The 18,116-nt window shown below is 42.0% G+C and overlaps 2 protein-coding genes across 9 annotated transcripts in view; both read right to left on the bottom strand.

Moving 5' to 3' along the window:
• Positions 1-7,628, bottom strand: part of LOC107271803 (semaphorin-1A) — a 37,235-nt gene extending 29,607 nt beyond the window's left edge. For both annotated transcript variants that reach the window (XM_015748225.2, XM_015748226.2), the window contains exon 1: positions 6,681-7,628. The gene's annotated coding sequence lies outside the window, so the exon portion shown is untranslated. The remainder of the gene's footprint in view (positions 1-6,680) is intronic.
• A 100-nt stretch (positions 7,629-7,728) lies between these two features.
• LOC107271785 (E3 ubiquitin-protein ligase Nedd-4) lies at positions 7,729-17,936 on the bottom strand. Of its 7 annotated transcripts, none has more exons than XM_015748195.2 (15): positions 17,847-17,936; positions 16,267-16,521; positions 14,128-14,328; positions 13,905-14,065; positions 13,438-13,618; positions 13,236-13,354; positions 13,002-13,137; positions 12,353-12,520; positions 12,070-12,120; positions 11,713-11,992; positions 11,578-11,636; positions 11,436-11,501; positions 10,998-11,349; positions 10,183-10,822; positions 7,729-10,080 (listed from the first exon to the last, which is right to left on the bottom strand). In XM_015748195.2, exons 2-15 carry the CDS (start codon positions 16,417-16,419, stop codon positions 9,978-9,980), a joined length of 2,670 nt encoding a protein of 889 aa, XP_015603681.1. In that variant the 5' UTR covers positions 16,420-16,521; positions 17,847-17,936; the 3' UTR covers positions 7,729-9,977. The 7 variants fall into 7 exon arrangements, with proteins under 7 accessions (XP_015603681.1, XP_024944782.1, XP_015603680.1 ...); XM_025089014.1 differs by having other exon boundaries at positions 16,267-16,462; positions 17,847-17,933; XM_015748194.2 differs by lacking the exon at positions 17,847-17,936 and adding an exon at positions 17,163-17,628.
• Positions 17,937-18,116: the final 180 nt, after the last annotated feature.

Raw genomic sequence — 18,116 nt, 5'->3', positions numbered from 1 at the left:
CCTTTTTTTTTTTCCCCCCCCCCCCCTCTATCTCCTCAGCCCTTTTTCCTACAACTTTGCCCACAATTTTTTTTTCTCTCTCTTTTTCTCTACTTTTTTAATCCAATTTCTGACCACGCTCTCTCGTTACAAAATGCCATGATACACATCGATCCGCAGCACACGCATCCCCCATAGGCCTACGACGGTAAGGTACACGAGGGATGATAACCGCTAATCTCTTCATGGTGAACCCGATCAGACATTTTCTGAACGTAGGTACTGCCGTCTGAGGGATTCAAGTCAGATTAATGGGCTCAACGAATATTAAGGGAGCTTTCACAATGGGCTGTGGAAAGGGCGCAAAAAATAAATTCAAGTGGGCAGAGTACGGGGTGGGGGTGGGGTGGGGGGGTAAAGAAAATGACAATAATAACCGATTCGAGGGTGTGAGGAAGTTGCTGGCTTTCCTTCAGGAAGACTCTGGCACTTTCTACCTTTGATCGGGGAGCGATTTCTCATCGAGATTAAAAAAAAAGAAAAGAGTTTTCCAAATGAGGGACGGAGGGTGACGTCACGTAGACAACGGTATATACATTATTTTCGGGGATTAATTAATTTCTCCCGACTGTCCCGGGAAACGTGGCTGTCAGCGGCGTTTACTCTACCTCGCGGATCCCTGGTATTTACACAGTCGAGGTAAAATCGAGGAAGGACGAGAGTAAGACAATTTCCGGGAGGAATCCGAGAAACGAGAGGCGCGAGTCTCAATCTTCACGGCGTTCGCCGGCGTGAAGTGGGCGTCGCGACGACGCTGTGTGCCAGAAGTGCGGCGCATCGAGAAGCGGAAGTACGCGGAATACAAATCACGCGTCTCTGGCAGACAGTCGAGAGTAGGAAAAGTACATAGCATAGAGGTTACCATGTACGAGCTACGTATTAGATAGATACAAGTTGTTTACGAGTACCTCTTTGCCTTCTTGTGCTCTCTCTCTCTCTCTCTCTCTCTCTCTCTCTCTCTCTCTTTCCTCGCACTCTCTCCCTCTCTCTCGCGCGCACTGTGTACTCTATCTTCCCATAGGCTTACATCGCCAAGCGGCAAAGACGAGTCGCCCCTTAATCCCATTTCGTAAGAACATCCCTATACAGCTATGTAGGGATTATATATATATATATATGAATTTAAGAAACGTCCGCATCAATGAAATGCCGCCTACCGCGAGAACTTTGTCAGATCGTTTCCGAAGTTACGTTTTGCATCCTGCAGTTTACGGGCGACGCGTCTCGTAGCAAGACAGCGCCCCGTGCGGCGAGGCGCCGTAACATTGCTACGATGCGAGAGCGAGAGGAAGCGAAGTGTCGCGAGTCCCTGTGCGAAGTGGCTGGTCGTTGCTTCGTGCTTTTTGGCAAGAGGGTCCCAGCCGACGTCGGCGAGGGGAGAAAGACGCGCGACGTCGCGGCGACAGGGAAGACAACGACAGGAAGCCGGAAGGACCGGCAGACGGTAAGAGAGAGAGAGAGAGAGCGAGCGAGCGAGTGAGCCGAAGAATTCCTCGCAGTAGTACGGACACGAACCTCGGATATCAATCCAACGAGTCAATTGGAAATCGAATGGCGTGAAGTTAGCCGGAGAGAAATATACACGAAATAAGATCGAGAGTTCGAGATCGCATATAAACAGCGGCCAATTGAAAAAGGTAACATTAAATAGGAAACAGGGATTAATAACGCTGGGTGGAGCAACGGACATTGATGAACCCGTCCAAACAGCTCGGGCAGTGCAATAAATCAAGCACGCGTCTCTGGCAGACAGTCGAGAGTAGGAAAAGTACATAGCATAGAGGTTACCATGTACGAGCTACGTATTAGATAGATACAAGTTGTTTACGAGTACCTCTTTGCCTTCTTGTGCTCTATGTCGATCTCTCTCTCTCTCTCTCTCTCTCTCTCTTTCGCAGTCTAGTGGATGCTCGGGCATGACGCGAGAGAATGCAACAAGCCAAGAGACAGTCGGGGCTCCATGGGATCCCACAGCATGTCCTATGACTCACACTAAACCATGTGTTAGGCGCTGTGGAAAAGGGGCACGGAGACTCCCCGCTCTCTCCCCACGAATTCCCTTCCCTCGCGTCAACCACTCCCATATGCAGCAGAGCCAGCAGCGTCGCTTCTCCGCGCTATGTGCTACGACGTGTACCTAGAGAAACCCGAAGCGGCGCAGGGCATCCTGGGTAGCCGGGTACCCATTTTGAATTATCAATTTGAAATCCTCGCGGTGCTGTTTCCATCGATTTTACGTGTATCCGGGTCGGTACGGAATGGGCTTGATTCTCGTCGGTCGGCCTGCTGCGCTTAAGCTATTCTGCGGGAAGCGAGCGAGGCGCTGGCTAAGCACTTCTGTACATGCGGAATACATTGGGGAGCGCGGACGAGGACGAGGATGGCTGCTACAGGGAAGCCTCGGAGCCCCGCTGAATGCCTGCTTGGTTCGTCGGCTTGGCCGAGTAGGGCTCTGCCTTCGTAAACGTCACTGCCAGCCAGCATCCGGAAGCGATAAATAGCGTGGCGTTAACGCGTCGCCCGCGGCGTTAACGCTGACGAGACACCCGTCTCGTTTAAGTGAGTTCAGGGACTCTGAAGAAAGGAGGGACAAAATTCAAAGATATTTTTCTTCGCGAACTCGACTGTATCTTACCGATAAGAGGACGGCACTTGGTAGCTTTGACTCCTGCTAATCTCCTGTCGCGGTCCTTGCCTGAATTTCAAGAACATCGCGCGACTGTATTTATGATCCATGTGTAAGACGGGTATCGATCGGCGCACGTGGGAGACTCATTGGGGGCTGCCAGTCCATAAGAATGGAGTGTGGTAATACAATGCGTTTTATACCACCGAATCAGATACGATACACGTCACGTCAATCCGTGCGAATAACGTTATCGTTGCTTGATTAGTATAAATAACCCGAATGCCACTTTATTATATTTGTATTTTTATCATAAAAATTTTGCGCAAGGTACATTTCTACGAGCTGGCAATTCCGAGTGACCTAGGCATAGGGAATGGTATTTTTTAAACGACCTGTGGCTTGGAAAAAAATTGAAATTTTATTTTTGAAAAAATACTACCTCAAGATTTGATATGTACGTACATCCTGATAGAAATCGTGGAGACTGCACGAGGGCGGTACGCGAAGAGAGATATAAAAAGAGTTAAGCAAAAATGAGACAGACGGGCAAGGGAGAGAGGGGAAAAAAAGAAAAAAAAAGTGAAAGAAAAAAAAAATATATATATATATAAAGGGAAAGAGAATCCATCGATGCGTTCGCTCCGGCAATGGAGAACCGAGAGGAATATCCGCATTGCAGTTGCGCGCTCTTTTTTAAACGTGCCTTTTGAAAAGGCCTAAGCTAATTTACACAGTGGGAAATACATGCCGGGACTAAGACCTCGACGCTGGGCTTACACCTCGAGAATTTACTCTATCGTTTATCTTTATTTTCTACTCCTTTCTTTTTCTCTCTCTCTCTCTCTCTCTCCTGAGCTCCCCGTAAACACCGGTGAAAACGAACAGCCACGCTCCGGCACGGTTAGCACGAGGCAGACCCAACTCTTCGCAGAGCGCACGGCGAAGACAAAAGAAATAAATAAAGAGAAGGATCTATTGCAGGAGCCGATTGTGCCAATATAGAGGCACAATAATTACACATGTAAATTTGTATGTATCAAAATCTAAAAATAATATAAAAAATATACATCTAAGTCATACGTCAAAGCTCGAACAGCGTTAAGCCAAAGCCTGACTCACAAAGGATAACAATAGCAAGACTAACCGCGTTCCGAGTATTCCGAGCTGCTCGACGTGGACACGTAAAATTGAGGATATTCGCGAAAAGCAAGGTGCACGAGAGGCCATGATATTAATAATAATATTCCCCGATACAGATGCTATACGTGCATCTAAATCCTAAGAGAATATTTGTTAGACCATAACAGTCGCTTCTCGCGATCTATGAGATTTCCGAGTGATCGAGGTAGGTCAAAGAGAATTGAAAATTATGACGAAAATCCCATTGAACGCTTGCGATGCCCATATACATCCGAATTATTGGAGACTGATAGTAAAATAAAAATGTTGAACTATGACGTATATAGCTTTGCTCCCACAACGAGCAAAGAAAAGGCCAAAGCCACTCGCAAACTTTATCGCGAGCCGAGTTTGTTCTGCGGTGACGAAATTTGCTTTTTAAAGTGTATTACGACGCACAGGGCTGCGATCGCTCTCGATGTTGACGGCCGACGATTGAGAGTGTGCACAGCCATGTCGACACTATGGGGGCTCGTGCTTATACACGCGCGTGTATATATATATATAGGGCCTGTGAAGTATATTTTTGGAAAACCCACGTATCCAACGTTAAGCGAACTTTTACACGAAACAATGACTAATACCAGCGATACCTATACGCGGGTACGTTGGCGGCATTTGCGCCGTTCCGTCGCTGGTTGTGAACCGATCCAAAAGAAAAAGCCAGACGAGGTTTAACGAACGCGCGAGAACAAAGCGTTGGCCACTACGGCAGAAACACCAATTCGCCGTGTACGAGTGATTAGCTGTTCGGGCAGAGGCGACCACGGCGTATAAGGCAATACGAAGTTCGGCGTATTTCCCGAAGGTTTTAACGTGGGCGAAATAAAGGGAGGATACAGATAGGAAGAAGGAAAAAGAAAATGCGTGTCGCGCGGAGGCAGGATCGATAACGTTGGCTACTCGTACCCGAGTGTGACTCCGGTGTTTCTTCTCAGGAAACGTTGTGACTCTCGGTTATACCTCCTATTTATATATTTCATCCCTCGCGTGTTTTTCAGCAAATTTATTTATTTTTTCTTCTTTTCTATCTTTCGTGTTGTCACAGAGATTCGACACGCAACGCCGTTCTCGAGGAACCAATGGAAACGCGATGGACTCTCTTGCCTGTCTCCATTAATCTCCATTGGTACTGTTCGCAGCTACCGATTACGTCATCAATATTATATTAGTTTTTAATTACGAATCGATCGCTCTGAAGTCAGGTACGATCGAAACGTACGACGCGAAGTTCATGCGGTACGGAATCGGAGAGTAAGTTGGAGGTATATTCGGAGTACTCGTGTAATGCCGTCAGCCATTTGGAAATGAAGGGGTAGCCTAGAAATTTCGAAGCTGTTATTATTAATCTCGAAATATACCGAAGGTATTTTGGACGTGTATAGGATCGATTTTGAATATTCGCTAAATATTTCGATCGATTTTCATTTTGTACCTTGCTCTAGACAGTTTCGTACGATTTCTCGGCTGACGACGTGGTACTGGGATAACGTGAATAATAGCGAGGGGCGGCAGGGGGGGAGGGTTAGTTATCGCGGTAAAATCTTTACCAATTATAATTGGATCTTCCTGTGGCTGTGCTCGTTGCCGAGTTATACTGGCAAATTTTGTCATAATATGACGGATTGATTCGGGCTAATTGGAATGATTAGCGAGGCAGCGATGGTTGCGGGTCGCGAGGAATGCCGTCGTATTAATTTGAGTAAATAAAGGGCTAGGCTTTAGAAGGGAGGAACGGTCCTTTGTGTGGATCTCTATAATGCTGCCATGTATTCCGAATGGCCCTGTAGCAGAGTGCCCAGGGTAGATAGAGTAACCGCGTAGAATGGTCTCAAGTAAAGAAGGGTCTCTTCAGGATGCGTACGCAGGAATGCGTAAACCTTAAACCTCCTTTATTCATCAGCAGCGTAGCGCATATCCTGATACGGATATACCGGAAGTGGTTGAAGATACTTTTGACAGCTGAGAATGATCGTGGAACTTTGATCCCATCTCTCGTTGCAGTTTCGAATTTAGGAGGCGTAGAGAGAGAGAGAGAGAGAGAGAGAGAGACAGAGAGACAGAGAGAGAGAGTATCGGTACCTTGTAGTTTGTACTTACCGTACAAGATAGCGTAGAAAAGTATAGAAATGGAGAAACAAGCAATGGAGTAAAGTTTTTCACAAGTTCGATATACAGCGAGAGAATAAATTCGATCGTATGTTAAATAATGCAGAGGCACTCACGAGAGATTTAAACGAATTTTTCACGAGCAAAGTAAGTATCCTCGGTCTGGAGAATATCTATAGAACGAGCAGGAGAATCGACCGAACACAGGGAACGAATTAAGTTCACGATAAGAGTAATTTGCCTGAAATTCAATACGACTTATGAGAAATGACCTGGGTTTTTATAGGAATCTATAATTTAGGTTCCACCGAAAATGCCCGTTTACGTTTAATCCTACTAGGCAGATCGATAGCGTCAAGAGAATTAGTTTTAAAAAAAACTCGAGTAAGGGTAGTAACCACGGCTGTCGAGGACTCCTGCTAAGGTTCATCGATAATGCTTCCTCCTCACGATTCGAATAGAATTTAAGGACATTTCTGTATGATCATCGATGGTGCGATTTAATGGAAACCACAGAATGGACATATGTCCTCTTTCTATGTGAGAGGCAGGAGCATCAACCCGCAAGCCATTTGCTTCTATCTGACTGCGGGGTAAATGAACCCCGTGTAGGTGCAGGGGAGAGAGAGAGAGAGAGAAGGGGGAGAGACAGAGAAAGAGGGATAAGGAGAAAAGGCTGTCCAGTTACATAAAAAGACAATGTAAATCGAAAAATGACACTTACCGATGCAGTCGATACGAATAGATGCAGCTGATAATTATCGTGCAGCGGGATCCTTTCGTTTCCAGTATTACGGGACGATAACCAGGAGGATTGTAGAAGACCAAGAAGGGCTGACGAGAAGGGCAGCATAACAGAAAATCACCCTCGCAAGTCCAACCGAATCTTCACCCGTTTTGAAGTCCTTCCTTTCCTTATTTGGGCAGTCACTTTCTTCGAAGCGAAAACAGCTTTCTTGCTTCACACGAAAGAGACACAGGACAGGATCACAATTCCAGCGAGGATTTTCTTTCTTCTTTTCTCTCGTCGTTTACTACGAGAAAGACGTGACTGTGTCGGTTTACGGGGTAGGGTCTATTAAGGGATCAAACGAAAAAGGAATTACAGACGCGCGTTCGAGACACCACGATGTATCTCTCGAGTCTCCCCGACGCTTTTCTCACCTTTGGGAGGGGGCAAAAAAATCGCACGTCACACAGGATATATTCTTCGCGCGACGCGACCAACGGACCACCACCGAATCGATGTGTGGATGTTACACTTCCCAGCTGTCTTTTTTGATTCTGCGGATGTGACCGACCGCACTGCCATCTAACGCCGGCGACCAGAATCCTCTGAGTTCGTTCACGAAACAGGAGACCGGTTAGAAAATCACGAAATCAAATAAAGTTCTTTTTGGATGTCACCGATTTTTTTTTATAATAATTCTATCCTCTTTACTAGATTCACGATTAATTTATTCACGTAGAATTATTTTTAACGACTCTGCATTTTCTCTTTTGAACTCCGTTGGAAATAATGGTTGACCGTTTGACTAGCGTAGTGCCTGGAACGAGCATGATCGTTAGTGTTATGATTTTCCAGATATAAGATATTACTGAAAAGGAGATAGATGGGATCAGATGAGATGAAGAGGAAATGAGATGAGATGATTCATTCGTGACCTAGGTTAATGCAAATGAGAAATTATATTAACGTTAAAGTGATTGCAGGCAAACTGAAGTCTTGGATATTGGATCTCTACGTGCTGTAAGAATGTCTTCCTCTGATATTCTCTTATAATTTCCAATATACTTTTATTTGCGTATGCTTCATTCTCGCGTAACATAATATGTGTTGCATATAAGAAGGAAATCAGCATCATCATCTCGTAGCCTTAGCTTAATTTATTACAATATCTAATGCACTATATGCGTGCTCCGAAACGTCACCATATTATCATTATTAACATAGTAAATAGTAATAATGTAATAATTTAGATTCCTATGGACACTCAAACATCAATTCATCAATAGCTTTACAGGCGCAGTCGATGGACCCTGGAAAGTCCCTCTACTTAATATTATTATACATCCTTTGTCTTATTCATTCTTTTATTTCATTTTATTTTTCTTTAATATTCTTTTTCATCCTCCACCACCTCCTCTGATCTTAATCCACGTTCCTCCCTACATTCCATGATATTTACACGCATGTCGAAGCAAAAAGTTTACCTGATTTTTTCAATAAAACTTATATCGCCATAATTCTAACCCGATAAAGTTTTCGTTCGACCAACAGGTCATTCCGTATTGAATAAAAATCCAAAGAAAACATTAGAAAATCCAACAGACACACGTCTTTAGCTATTTCCTTTGCAATTGGGAATAAAAAGAGACGGCGGTGGCTCAAAGGATACAACCTAGTACGTGCCCTAGTGGCCTCTAAAGTCTTTCCTAGAAGTATATCTTAAGGTTTTTCTTATAGTATAGGTATAGTACTCTCTTTCCTTCTTAGATTGCAGAAGAATCCGTACGAAGATAGAAGAGAAAGCGGTAAATGGGACTGTGAGTAAAGAAGCAGAGTAAAACGAAGTAGTTTCCTGAGTAGAGTGGAGAGATAAAAGAAAGACATGTGTAGAAGATATGCAAAGTGTCGCCAAATCGCAAACTGTTAAAGGACGGAAGTGTAACAAGCGTTTACGCGTATAATTAGATGTATTCGCTTTGTTCTCTCTATAATCTTTAAGACATTACGTGGTCAACGTGGGGGACGTATTTTTTCATTGATTAGAAAATAACGAAATATACATAAAGTCAGGATGGAATGTTAACGTCCTTCACGCAAAATATTTTCACGTATCGTCAGTAATTTATCAATAAATCCATCCTTCCCCTGAGAGATTAATTAATCAATCGACACTTTGTCTTATAACGAAAAATCATTCATTAGCCTTGATACGCGGCTACGATAAATACTATATTGTATCCTAGGGCGAAGTTCATTGAAGAGAAAAAAAATAAGGGTTTGGCCGGACAGTTAAGCGAATAGTCATAACAGTGCAATGCGTGCTCGTCTATGTAAAAATCAGCAGAGCGAGAGTAATAACAAGTTTTTCGAAAAATTATATCAAAGCCAAAAAAGTAAATATAAAGTAAAGGGCGAGCCACGATTCCTAATTACGTCGCTTCTTTTCTTACACCGTTCACAATTCTGCGACTTCTCATTCAATAAATACGTATTCCTCTCTGCCATCGCTAATCATCATACAACTCACGAATTAAAAATGGCGCGCGTTTCTTTCGTTCCGTCGTGAAAGCGAAAAGCGTCTCTAGCTCAGGGTACTGCGCAATACAATTACAACAGCCGAATGCGGGCGTCGCTATCCTGCGAATTATTATTCTTTTTATAAATTTTTTATGTACAACTAGTGCGCGCAAAAAGTCTTGCCTCGCGTTCGAGAAAACAGAAACACGAAGAAAGGACGGAAGGGCCGAAGTTCATTCTACGGAGAAGCGTAACGCGCGCGCCGTTCTCGTATCATATTAGGGGAGAAAGAACACGGAGAGATATGCAGACAGACAGAACAGGACAAACCGACAGTGAGACAAACGGGAGGACACAGCAGAACGTTAAGAGACAAAAAGAAAATGGAGAAACCGTAGAAAAAGCAAAGCCAATGATAGGAGAAAAAATTCCCCAAATGAATTTTGCGTGAGATCCTCGTAGATTTTCACAATGGAATACACGAGGATCGCTTCGTTGCTTGTGACGTCACGTATCACAATCCTACGTGTCCTCATAACGCCGCCTTATTTTTTACGTTTATACTACGTGAGTTCATGTTACGTAATCCGTGTTAACGTAATGTCGCCATTGTGAGGATAAATGCGTGAGCGGGTGTCGCGTGTGTCCGTGCACATAGACGTATATACATATATATGTATATATATATGTGTGAATATATATATACTTCATTCTCTCTCTTCCTACGTATGTACATTATATTACAGGTATCATCATGAAAAAGGGTATCTCGCGCTAATCAACCCCTGCGAATCCCTGCGAACCCTCGATCGCCTTTATCAGCTTGTCCCGCAGCTGCTGATAACTTTCGTAAGGTGGTAGATCGATGCGATTAAAGCTGAAAGAAAGAAGAATTTACAGAAATATATCATTAGAGATTTAATAATAAATGAACCGTAATGCAGCAAGAGAGAGTAGGTAGCTACTTTAATTGACTCACCATGTATGAGCTCGGGGATAGTTATTCGGAGTACCCCATTTCTCAATGGTGAATAACTGGGGTCCATTGCTGCCGTACAACTCCTTAAAACCGTTCATCGGCACCCTGGACGTTCCAGTAACAAACTGAAGCAACCTTGCTCGCATCTCGTTACTGAATGACAGTACAACACGCCAAAACCACTGGACGGTTATGTGATTAGCGTGATAGTCACCCTTATAGAGGGTGTTCTGCTTCCAATCTTTAACGTCTATATGCTGGATACCACACATGAGAAGTTCCAATTCGTTCTCGTCGAAGATCTTGACCAGGGTCAGTGGTACGAGGGCATTGAAACCCTCGAGGAAGGCGTTCATCTGATCTTGGACTCGTGAGACAAACCTCCATTGTATCACAAGGCTTATGTACTCATCTTTATTCTCGTCCGTTAAAGGAATGTTCGCACCGTTTAACTTAAGCTCCCTCTGGGAGGTGTGTCCGAAACTCTCCTCGTCTACGCAGAAGGTCAACTCCAATTCGCTGGGGTCATTTTCCTTTATCCAGAGGAGAGAATTGTAATATTCTGAATCGACGCTCTCCATGTCCTTCAGGTCTATTGTCTTGCCCAGCATCATCTTATAGAAGGGTCTTATGAAAAAGGCTGAAAGAGGAAGAAGTGAATGACTCTTATCAACTATTGGAACATACTGTAAGTATTAGACGAATATTGAAGATCCTACGTCTTCCTGGAGACGCGTTATTCGTGTACGGAGTCAATCTCAATTGGCAAAAAGAGTCCTTCGAGTTTGATGAGAATCTGTATAGAATATACTAACCGTCTAGTAACTTTCCGTGGTAAACTGCCATTCCGGCTATACGCCCAATAAACTTGAAATAGTTGAGATGCTCCTCGTTACAGACGCCCGAGAAGGGATTAATTTGAAGTGTATAATTATCCATTGCTGAATACTCGAAGAGTCCATAGTACGGATTGAACATTTCCTTGGAAAGTAGGAAAAACCATTCTCTTGCAAGACCACCGTAGTCTAATCCAACTTCGCCTTCGAATTCTACCCATAATTTTGTCTTGAGAATTTCCACCCTGTTTACTGAGCTGATTATACGGTACGAGTCCTCCAGAATGTTCGTTCTGCCCACTTTAATCTCAAATTTGTTTGGTACGTTACTCTGTACACAAGATATGGAGAGATTCAATCAATTTGAAATAAAAAGACAAGTTAAAATCTCATGCAATAATTATTTGATTTACTCACAGGCTTCCTTAATTGAGATTTGAGATATTCGTATTTGCGTTTGTAGTCCCTTGAGTAAGGTACAGCCTAAAATAAATTATTTTATTGTGAAATGCATGACTTTTGTAATAGCAATGATTAAATTAATTAATAAGATACTAACCGGACCAGCAATCTGTGGATTGGACATTCGAGGATCTTCCCATTGTGTTGTTCTTGTATCTGGATGAAAGTATAATAAAATATTAATTTGAATATTTCTTATATGATGTTATTTTTTTCAAGTGATCGAAATTACTGTGATCTATGAAGAATATACGGCCGTCCGTATGGACACGTTCTTCCCAACCCTCAGGAAGTGGTCCCAGCTGATCAAGATCACTCCTAGGGGTAGCTGACGGTGCATTATGACTAGGCATAGGACTAGCCCTGCCTGTTCGAGGATCTACCCAAGTGGTGGCACGTTCGTTGTGATCGATGAAGAACATTCGGCCATTTGGAGCTAGCTGCATACTCCACCCTGGTGGTAAACCATCTCCATTGGGTGCTGGCACAGTGGGTACCTTAGGGCTTTCAATCTAGAACAAAGAAAGTAGCATATCATTATGAAATTAAATGGGGTATTGATTCTACACATAAAATATAAAATATATACCTGCTCCGATGATCTCCTGGAACCTGCAGGACTGTCTACGTTGTCGTCACTCTATAGAAATAAGTTTGACAAGGTTCTTGATTCGCATTCACTCAATTATATATCATTTAGCAGAATGGCTAAAGCACAGCACAGGAAATTTTTCTACAAAAAGTTAATCAACTGCCGCATGCTTTACAGGATTCAATCTCTTATAAGTCCAACAAGGGATGCATGATTTTTGTAAGAAAGCTCATGGAGATGGAAAAGCAAAGTAGGTAGTGATTTAATTAATGGATAATACCTGGTCATCACATTCAGCCAGGTAGCCATGCTGATCGACAGAGCGTCCGGAATCAGAAGATGCATCCCCATGAAACCCAACCCCACTTTCACCTTCACCTTCACCACCCTCATTATCATGCCTCGTCTCTTCAGAATCTTCATCCTCCTCACGAGGGACTTCACCATCCTTATACACACATGCACAATTTTTCTACATACTGCATGCTGCTTGGTTACCACAATTTAATTGCCACTCTGGCTCAATTAAATATTGAAATTTAGAGCCAAGATTAATCAATTGAGTTAGAATAAATTTGTATTCCCTTCTTTAGACTAGGGAACTATAATTTTTTCAAAGTAGTCACATCAGTCGATACATGACACTAATTTTAGATATAGAATAGGTTAGTGACACTAGATTAGGCAGTGATATGTTATATGGACCACGCATGCAGGATGTAATTTTAGAATGCTGCAATTGCATGCTAAGTTAATTCAGCTCCCACTAGATCGTCATAATGTCATGTACCGGTTTATCCAAATTTTATGTATAGCATATAGTATTAAAAAAACAACTAGTTGTTCAACCTGTCCTTCTACCAATTTTTGCTTGTTAATATCGACAAAGATTCACAAAGAGAACATGAAGGAATACGAAGATAACATACCTGACTAATAGCGGATGTTCTACTGTGTCTACTTTCTGCGTCATCTACGCTAATGTGAAATCGTCTCTGGAATTCAGTAGCAGCTGTATCCAAATTTCGTTGCTCATGTGTAACACCATCCACCCTCGCCACATTCCTTGATTAAAAAAAAATATATTTATTATTTAACGCACCCGAGGGATTTCTCTGCTGTTTCACGGTTATGTTGATAGATCAACAAATAATATTACTCACGTGACTGTTGGTCTTTCCCATTGCGTGAACCGAGCTACGTGATTGACGTAATACGTTCGGCCATTTGCATCCTGCCTCTCTTCCCAACCTGGCGGTAAAGGACCGTTTACCAAAACAGCCTGTACGGGAATAAAAAAAATATTAAAAAATAATCATCAGTACTTTTCTTACATTCATGTAGAAAAGAAATTATTTTTTATACCTCTGCGGGTTGCTCGACGGGACTGTTGTTTGATGTTGGGGTTGGTTGTTCCAACAATTCCCAACCGCCAGAATCTGGAGCATTCTCACCCTCTCCCGTGTCTATCCCTGGGGAATCCGATATGTATGCATGGTAGACCTCCAAGGTGCCTTTGACTCTGGATCGCTGACTGGAATGATTACTAAGCCATGTCCTCGCACGTTATTAATTATGCAGTGTGCAAATCAAGTATAAAAGTAAATAATAGCGATTAGGATTACTCGAGAGATGATTAATGTGCCATGCATTTGTACTCGAAATTTGTACTTTAAATTATTAAAAAAAAAAAAGTGACTATCACCTGTGCATGCACAAGAAATTTCGAATGTTTGAGGTTCTAGCAGAGCAGAAGCGAATCTCGAGTATTGCGCTATTCAAGAGTAAACAACAGTGTGAGAAAAAAAGCCTGGAGCCTCGTAGGAACTTACCTACGCGGTCGTAGAATATACTGTTTAGCAGGAATGTCCCGTCCTTCTTGTTCTTTCGGTAAATTTATTAAAGTCAGCTCCACCATTCCAAGAAAATCATCCCGTGTCAATCGGTTTTCATCAAACACTTGTAGCACCAGTTTATGCTCGGCTGGCTTCACCTGCGTGAGTTATTGTTAATTAATTGGAAAATATGTATTTTACAATCGTTCGGGAAACTTACTCGAAAAATAAATTCCTCCTCCCACACAGGATTGAGTGTCTTCTTTTTAGTTTTCGTAAGGGCCGAATCCACCGTTTCGTCGCCATTTATGGTGTTCAAGTCGACTCGTACGTACGGATCGCTTGCTCCAAAAATATCCTTCTTGGCAAGCTGGTGTCCTGCTATGACTTTTAACCTCAGCCTGTTTGTTGCCTCATCTCTCTAAAATACATATAATTTTATTAGAGCATGTTCAAAGAATCAAAATTCCCATTTCAAAATTCAACATCGACAATTTCGAAGTAAATTGATACATGATCTCACAATGTGTCTTGGTTAGTGCATTTTTTTGGTTCATAATAACATCTATTTGAACGGGTGTTATCAAGAATACACTGTGACGCAATAGCACCATAGTTATGGGGGTTATGGCAACAGAAGTATGAAATTTAACGAGCGATAAGAAAATTTAACGAAAAAATGCAAGAGAACGATGAACATTCAGAAGAAATAATAAATTTCAATCGTTACATAGTCACGAGTTAAAAAACGATAAAATCATTTAAAATGATCACACTGTTGCTCTGCCAACACACCATGAAGCCATGAGGTATAATGAAGTATATATAGATATATACAGAACTTGTGAAAAAACATGTAAAATAAAATGCCGAAGAAACGTAAAAACAAAAGAAATATCATTAACTGATAGCAATGCATCGTAATCGATAAGTAACGGCAGCAGTAATTATATTTCTGGCAAGACAGAAATATGAGATACGAGAATATACAGTGGATATGAGTGAACAGTTTAGTCAAAAGTCATTGGCAACGAAAGCTAATTAGAAATAGACATTATTGAGATACAACTATGAGATAGTAGTGTACACGAAACGATAATAAATTATCAGTACAGTAGAAGGCGGTACGAGTAAAATGCTGTGCGTGGACATGATGAAAAAAATCGAGCCCTTGGCACTTGCTGTTGGAAACCCAACCTGTACTTGTCAAACTGTCAAATGTGCTACGTACGGGATCTCCGTCGACACCGGGCGTGGGACTGTATCCGTATTCATGTTCCTCTGCCATTAACGTTAGGTGCTGTAGAGCGTGGGCCAACAGTCGACAACACAGTTTTTCGGAATAATCGCGAATTACACTATATTATCTGCCATCAAGAAGCCTGTTCCGTCTTAACCCCACTCCGTGTCTAGTAACACGAGCGGGACGGATGTGACACACTAAAATAGAAATATGGCCGCCACCTTTCGCACTACCTCGTACAAATGAATACTTTTTCGTATATTCTGGAAGGATCTTTGACTGTGCCTTAAGCTCAATTTATACGGTACGATTACGGGATATGGTTTAATATATTTTCTTTAATTGTAAATTGAAAAAATTGGCCATTTCCGTTAAGTAAAATCGGAGCACGTGATTACGAATTTTCGAATGGCCTTGCCTATTGAGTGACAATGGCTGCCGCTATATGCGGACTAACATAAATTTCTCTTTCTAAAGAAATTCTCATGCGCTTCGCGTTCCTTCAGCTGTTTATCATACCCATGTCGTATTTTATATTTGTGTGTCATTCTTGGGACGTTTCAGCCATTATATTGGTACTGTTGTTTTTGAGTAAACGGTAGATCTGTAGGTCAGTAGCATGGCCCTGAGAGTGAGTAGTGGTTTGTTCATCTCAAAAAAGATGTCCTTCTCTTACAGTCAAATATCAAGGATATTCGCGATGGATTAAATAAATACCAGTTTCTAATCATTGATATCAATGACAATCATATTAATAGAATCATGATTATATCTTATATGAACGAATCGAAGAGTTCGATTCCAATGTGATCCAGTGGCAAAAGCATGAGATTTCAAACAACAGGAGGATTAAGAAGCCTGATACATGCATTCACACGCCACGCCTATTACTGTCCTTTACATAAGTAACCTCATCCACAATCAGAATTCCTGGAATAGCATTTACTTCAGTTATTGAGATAATGAGCACCCAGTGATCCAGATTAATAGATCAATAATAATCATCGAAGTGATCAGGGTCTCTTTTTCGTTCTACGTTATCTTCAGACTGCCAAGAGACAAACTAATAATAATAATAACAATAATGGATTGCTGTTTCCAGACGGTGATTCTTACCGGAGACTCTACCAAAGAGAGACGTCCTAGACGAGCAGCTGCGTGTTCCTGAATCGCAGATGATCTTCTTCGTGCATTCCAGGTGTTGGCTCTTCGTCTAGGAGGCGGTTGCTCAATGCCGGCGTATATGGGATACGTTAACGTGGCTGGCATCCTCCTTTGTTTCTTTTGGCACTTCCTTTGTTCTCGAGGTTGCCTAAGTACCACCACACTGTCATTACAGTTCGCCGGAGCTCTTTTCGGGAGCGTCTATCACTGGAGAAGTCACAGTCGCGGATAACCACGATAACGGAAGACAAAGAAAAATTTAGAAACTACAAGATAGACGTCCGACAAAACTCTGAATAGATAACGCGATTGTTTTCCAATTTGAATTCATACTCAGTATAAATACTATTGGTATGTGATTTAACCGGCGATGATCTCGATACGTCGTGACGCACTCCAACACGCTATCCCGTGACAATTAAAGAAAAGGAGAATGAGTTAGGTCTCATTTTCTGGAACAGCAGTATCCAATGAGAAATATTCAACTCAGAGCAACTTAAAGATAACAAGAAAAACAGCTCTAAATCAATGTGCGATAAGGCATATGAGCCTTGCTGTCATCTGGCTGACTGATTTTCAGAGTTTGGACAATTTTTTTATTCCTCTTTCTCCTTGCCATCTATACTTCGCCACCATGTTAATCTGTTATGGAGACAAGGAACAGACGGAACGTCGTGATTACGTTTACATTAATAATTCTTTTCTTAACTTAGAACACGAAGTCAAGGCGTCAGATGTAATTAACTTTCTCCATCAAATGTGTACGATGATGTTTCTTAAGTCGATAATGAACAAATCGTGTTTCTTAAGTGAAAAAAAAAATGGATATCGCAATGTACTGAACCGACTTCTTTCACCGGTCTTTCTCTGTTGCACGGATTAGCTAGCAGAGGATATTATCACGCGATACGATACGTCTCTTGCGCTTCGAAATGCAATATATAAAATCAGGATTGTATAAGGAACTGCTGTTTAACAGTTTGTTAACAAGAAGCCAAGGCAGCGTACGCCTCACTGCGAACCGTTTGCCTTCGATGTCTTAACGAATCCACTTGGTCTTATCAATTCTTCCTCAGCGACAAACATTATATAAACGCAATTCCCGTGCTACTATACGGCGCATTTCTATGATCGTACGCAGTTAGATTGACTAAATATCGTTGCGCTTTATACATTCCTCTGAATATGATGGTGCACGCGTCTAAGCACAATCGTTATTAATGAGTATCAATCGATGAATTTTTTTATCGCCGAAGAGACGTCACGGGATTACGATAACGTGCGACGGACACAAGTAAAAAAAAAAAGAAAAAAAAGAAATTCATGCCGAATAACATATAATTTCAATAAATAATCAAATAGCGTTGCGCTGATTACGAATTAGAAAAATTAATAATAAAAATTAATGAAATTATAACGATACTTTATAAACTATCGCAAGCATAGTGCTATCTCGCGTATAAATTTTTTATATTTTTAATTTTCAATTGGACGATCTACGATTATTAAAATTCTTGAATCGATCGGTATACCACTTAAAAAATTGCGTTGATGGCGATCGATTCGAGCATCGCAACGGCGAACAGGATTAATACACGTACTGATCACGTTAGATGCTTTCAGTAAACTAAAGTACAGGTGAAGTCGAGTTAGCACAGACGCACTACGCGCTGCTACTTAATTTATGCTATAAATTCAGATCGTGTATTCGGCCGACCATGGAGGAAGAATGACTTCCTGAATTAGAAATGCGATGCTCAGTCGCATTGCGACCAGCGGGAGGTGGAAGTCGAGAATCGCGG

The sequence above is a fragment of the Cephus cinctus genome, unplaced genomic scaffold (assembly GCF_000341935.2).
Source record: "Cephus cinctus unplaced genomic scaffold, Ccin1 Ccin1_scaffold1042, whole genome shotgun sequence".
NCBI classification, from domain to species: domain Eukaryota; kingdom Metazoa; phylum Arthropoda; class Insecta; order Hymenoptera; family Cephidae; genus Cephus; species Cephus cinctus.
This window is presented reverse-complemented; position numbering and strand designations above follow the sequence as displayed.

Coding starts and splice junctions, on each gene's coding strand:
- LOC107271785 (XM_015748195.2), bottom strand. CDS start 16,419: ATGCCAGCCACGTTAACGTATCCCATATACGCCGGCATTGAGCAACCG. Junction 14,066..14,127: donor AGGAGGAATTTATTTTTCGA/GTAAGTTTCCCG, acceptor TAACTCACGCAG/GTGAAGCCAGCCGAGCATAA. Junction 12,521..13,001: donor GAACATCCGCTATTAGTCAG/GTATGTTATCTT, acceptor TGTGTGTATAAG/GATGGTGAAGTCCCTCGTGA.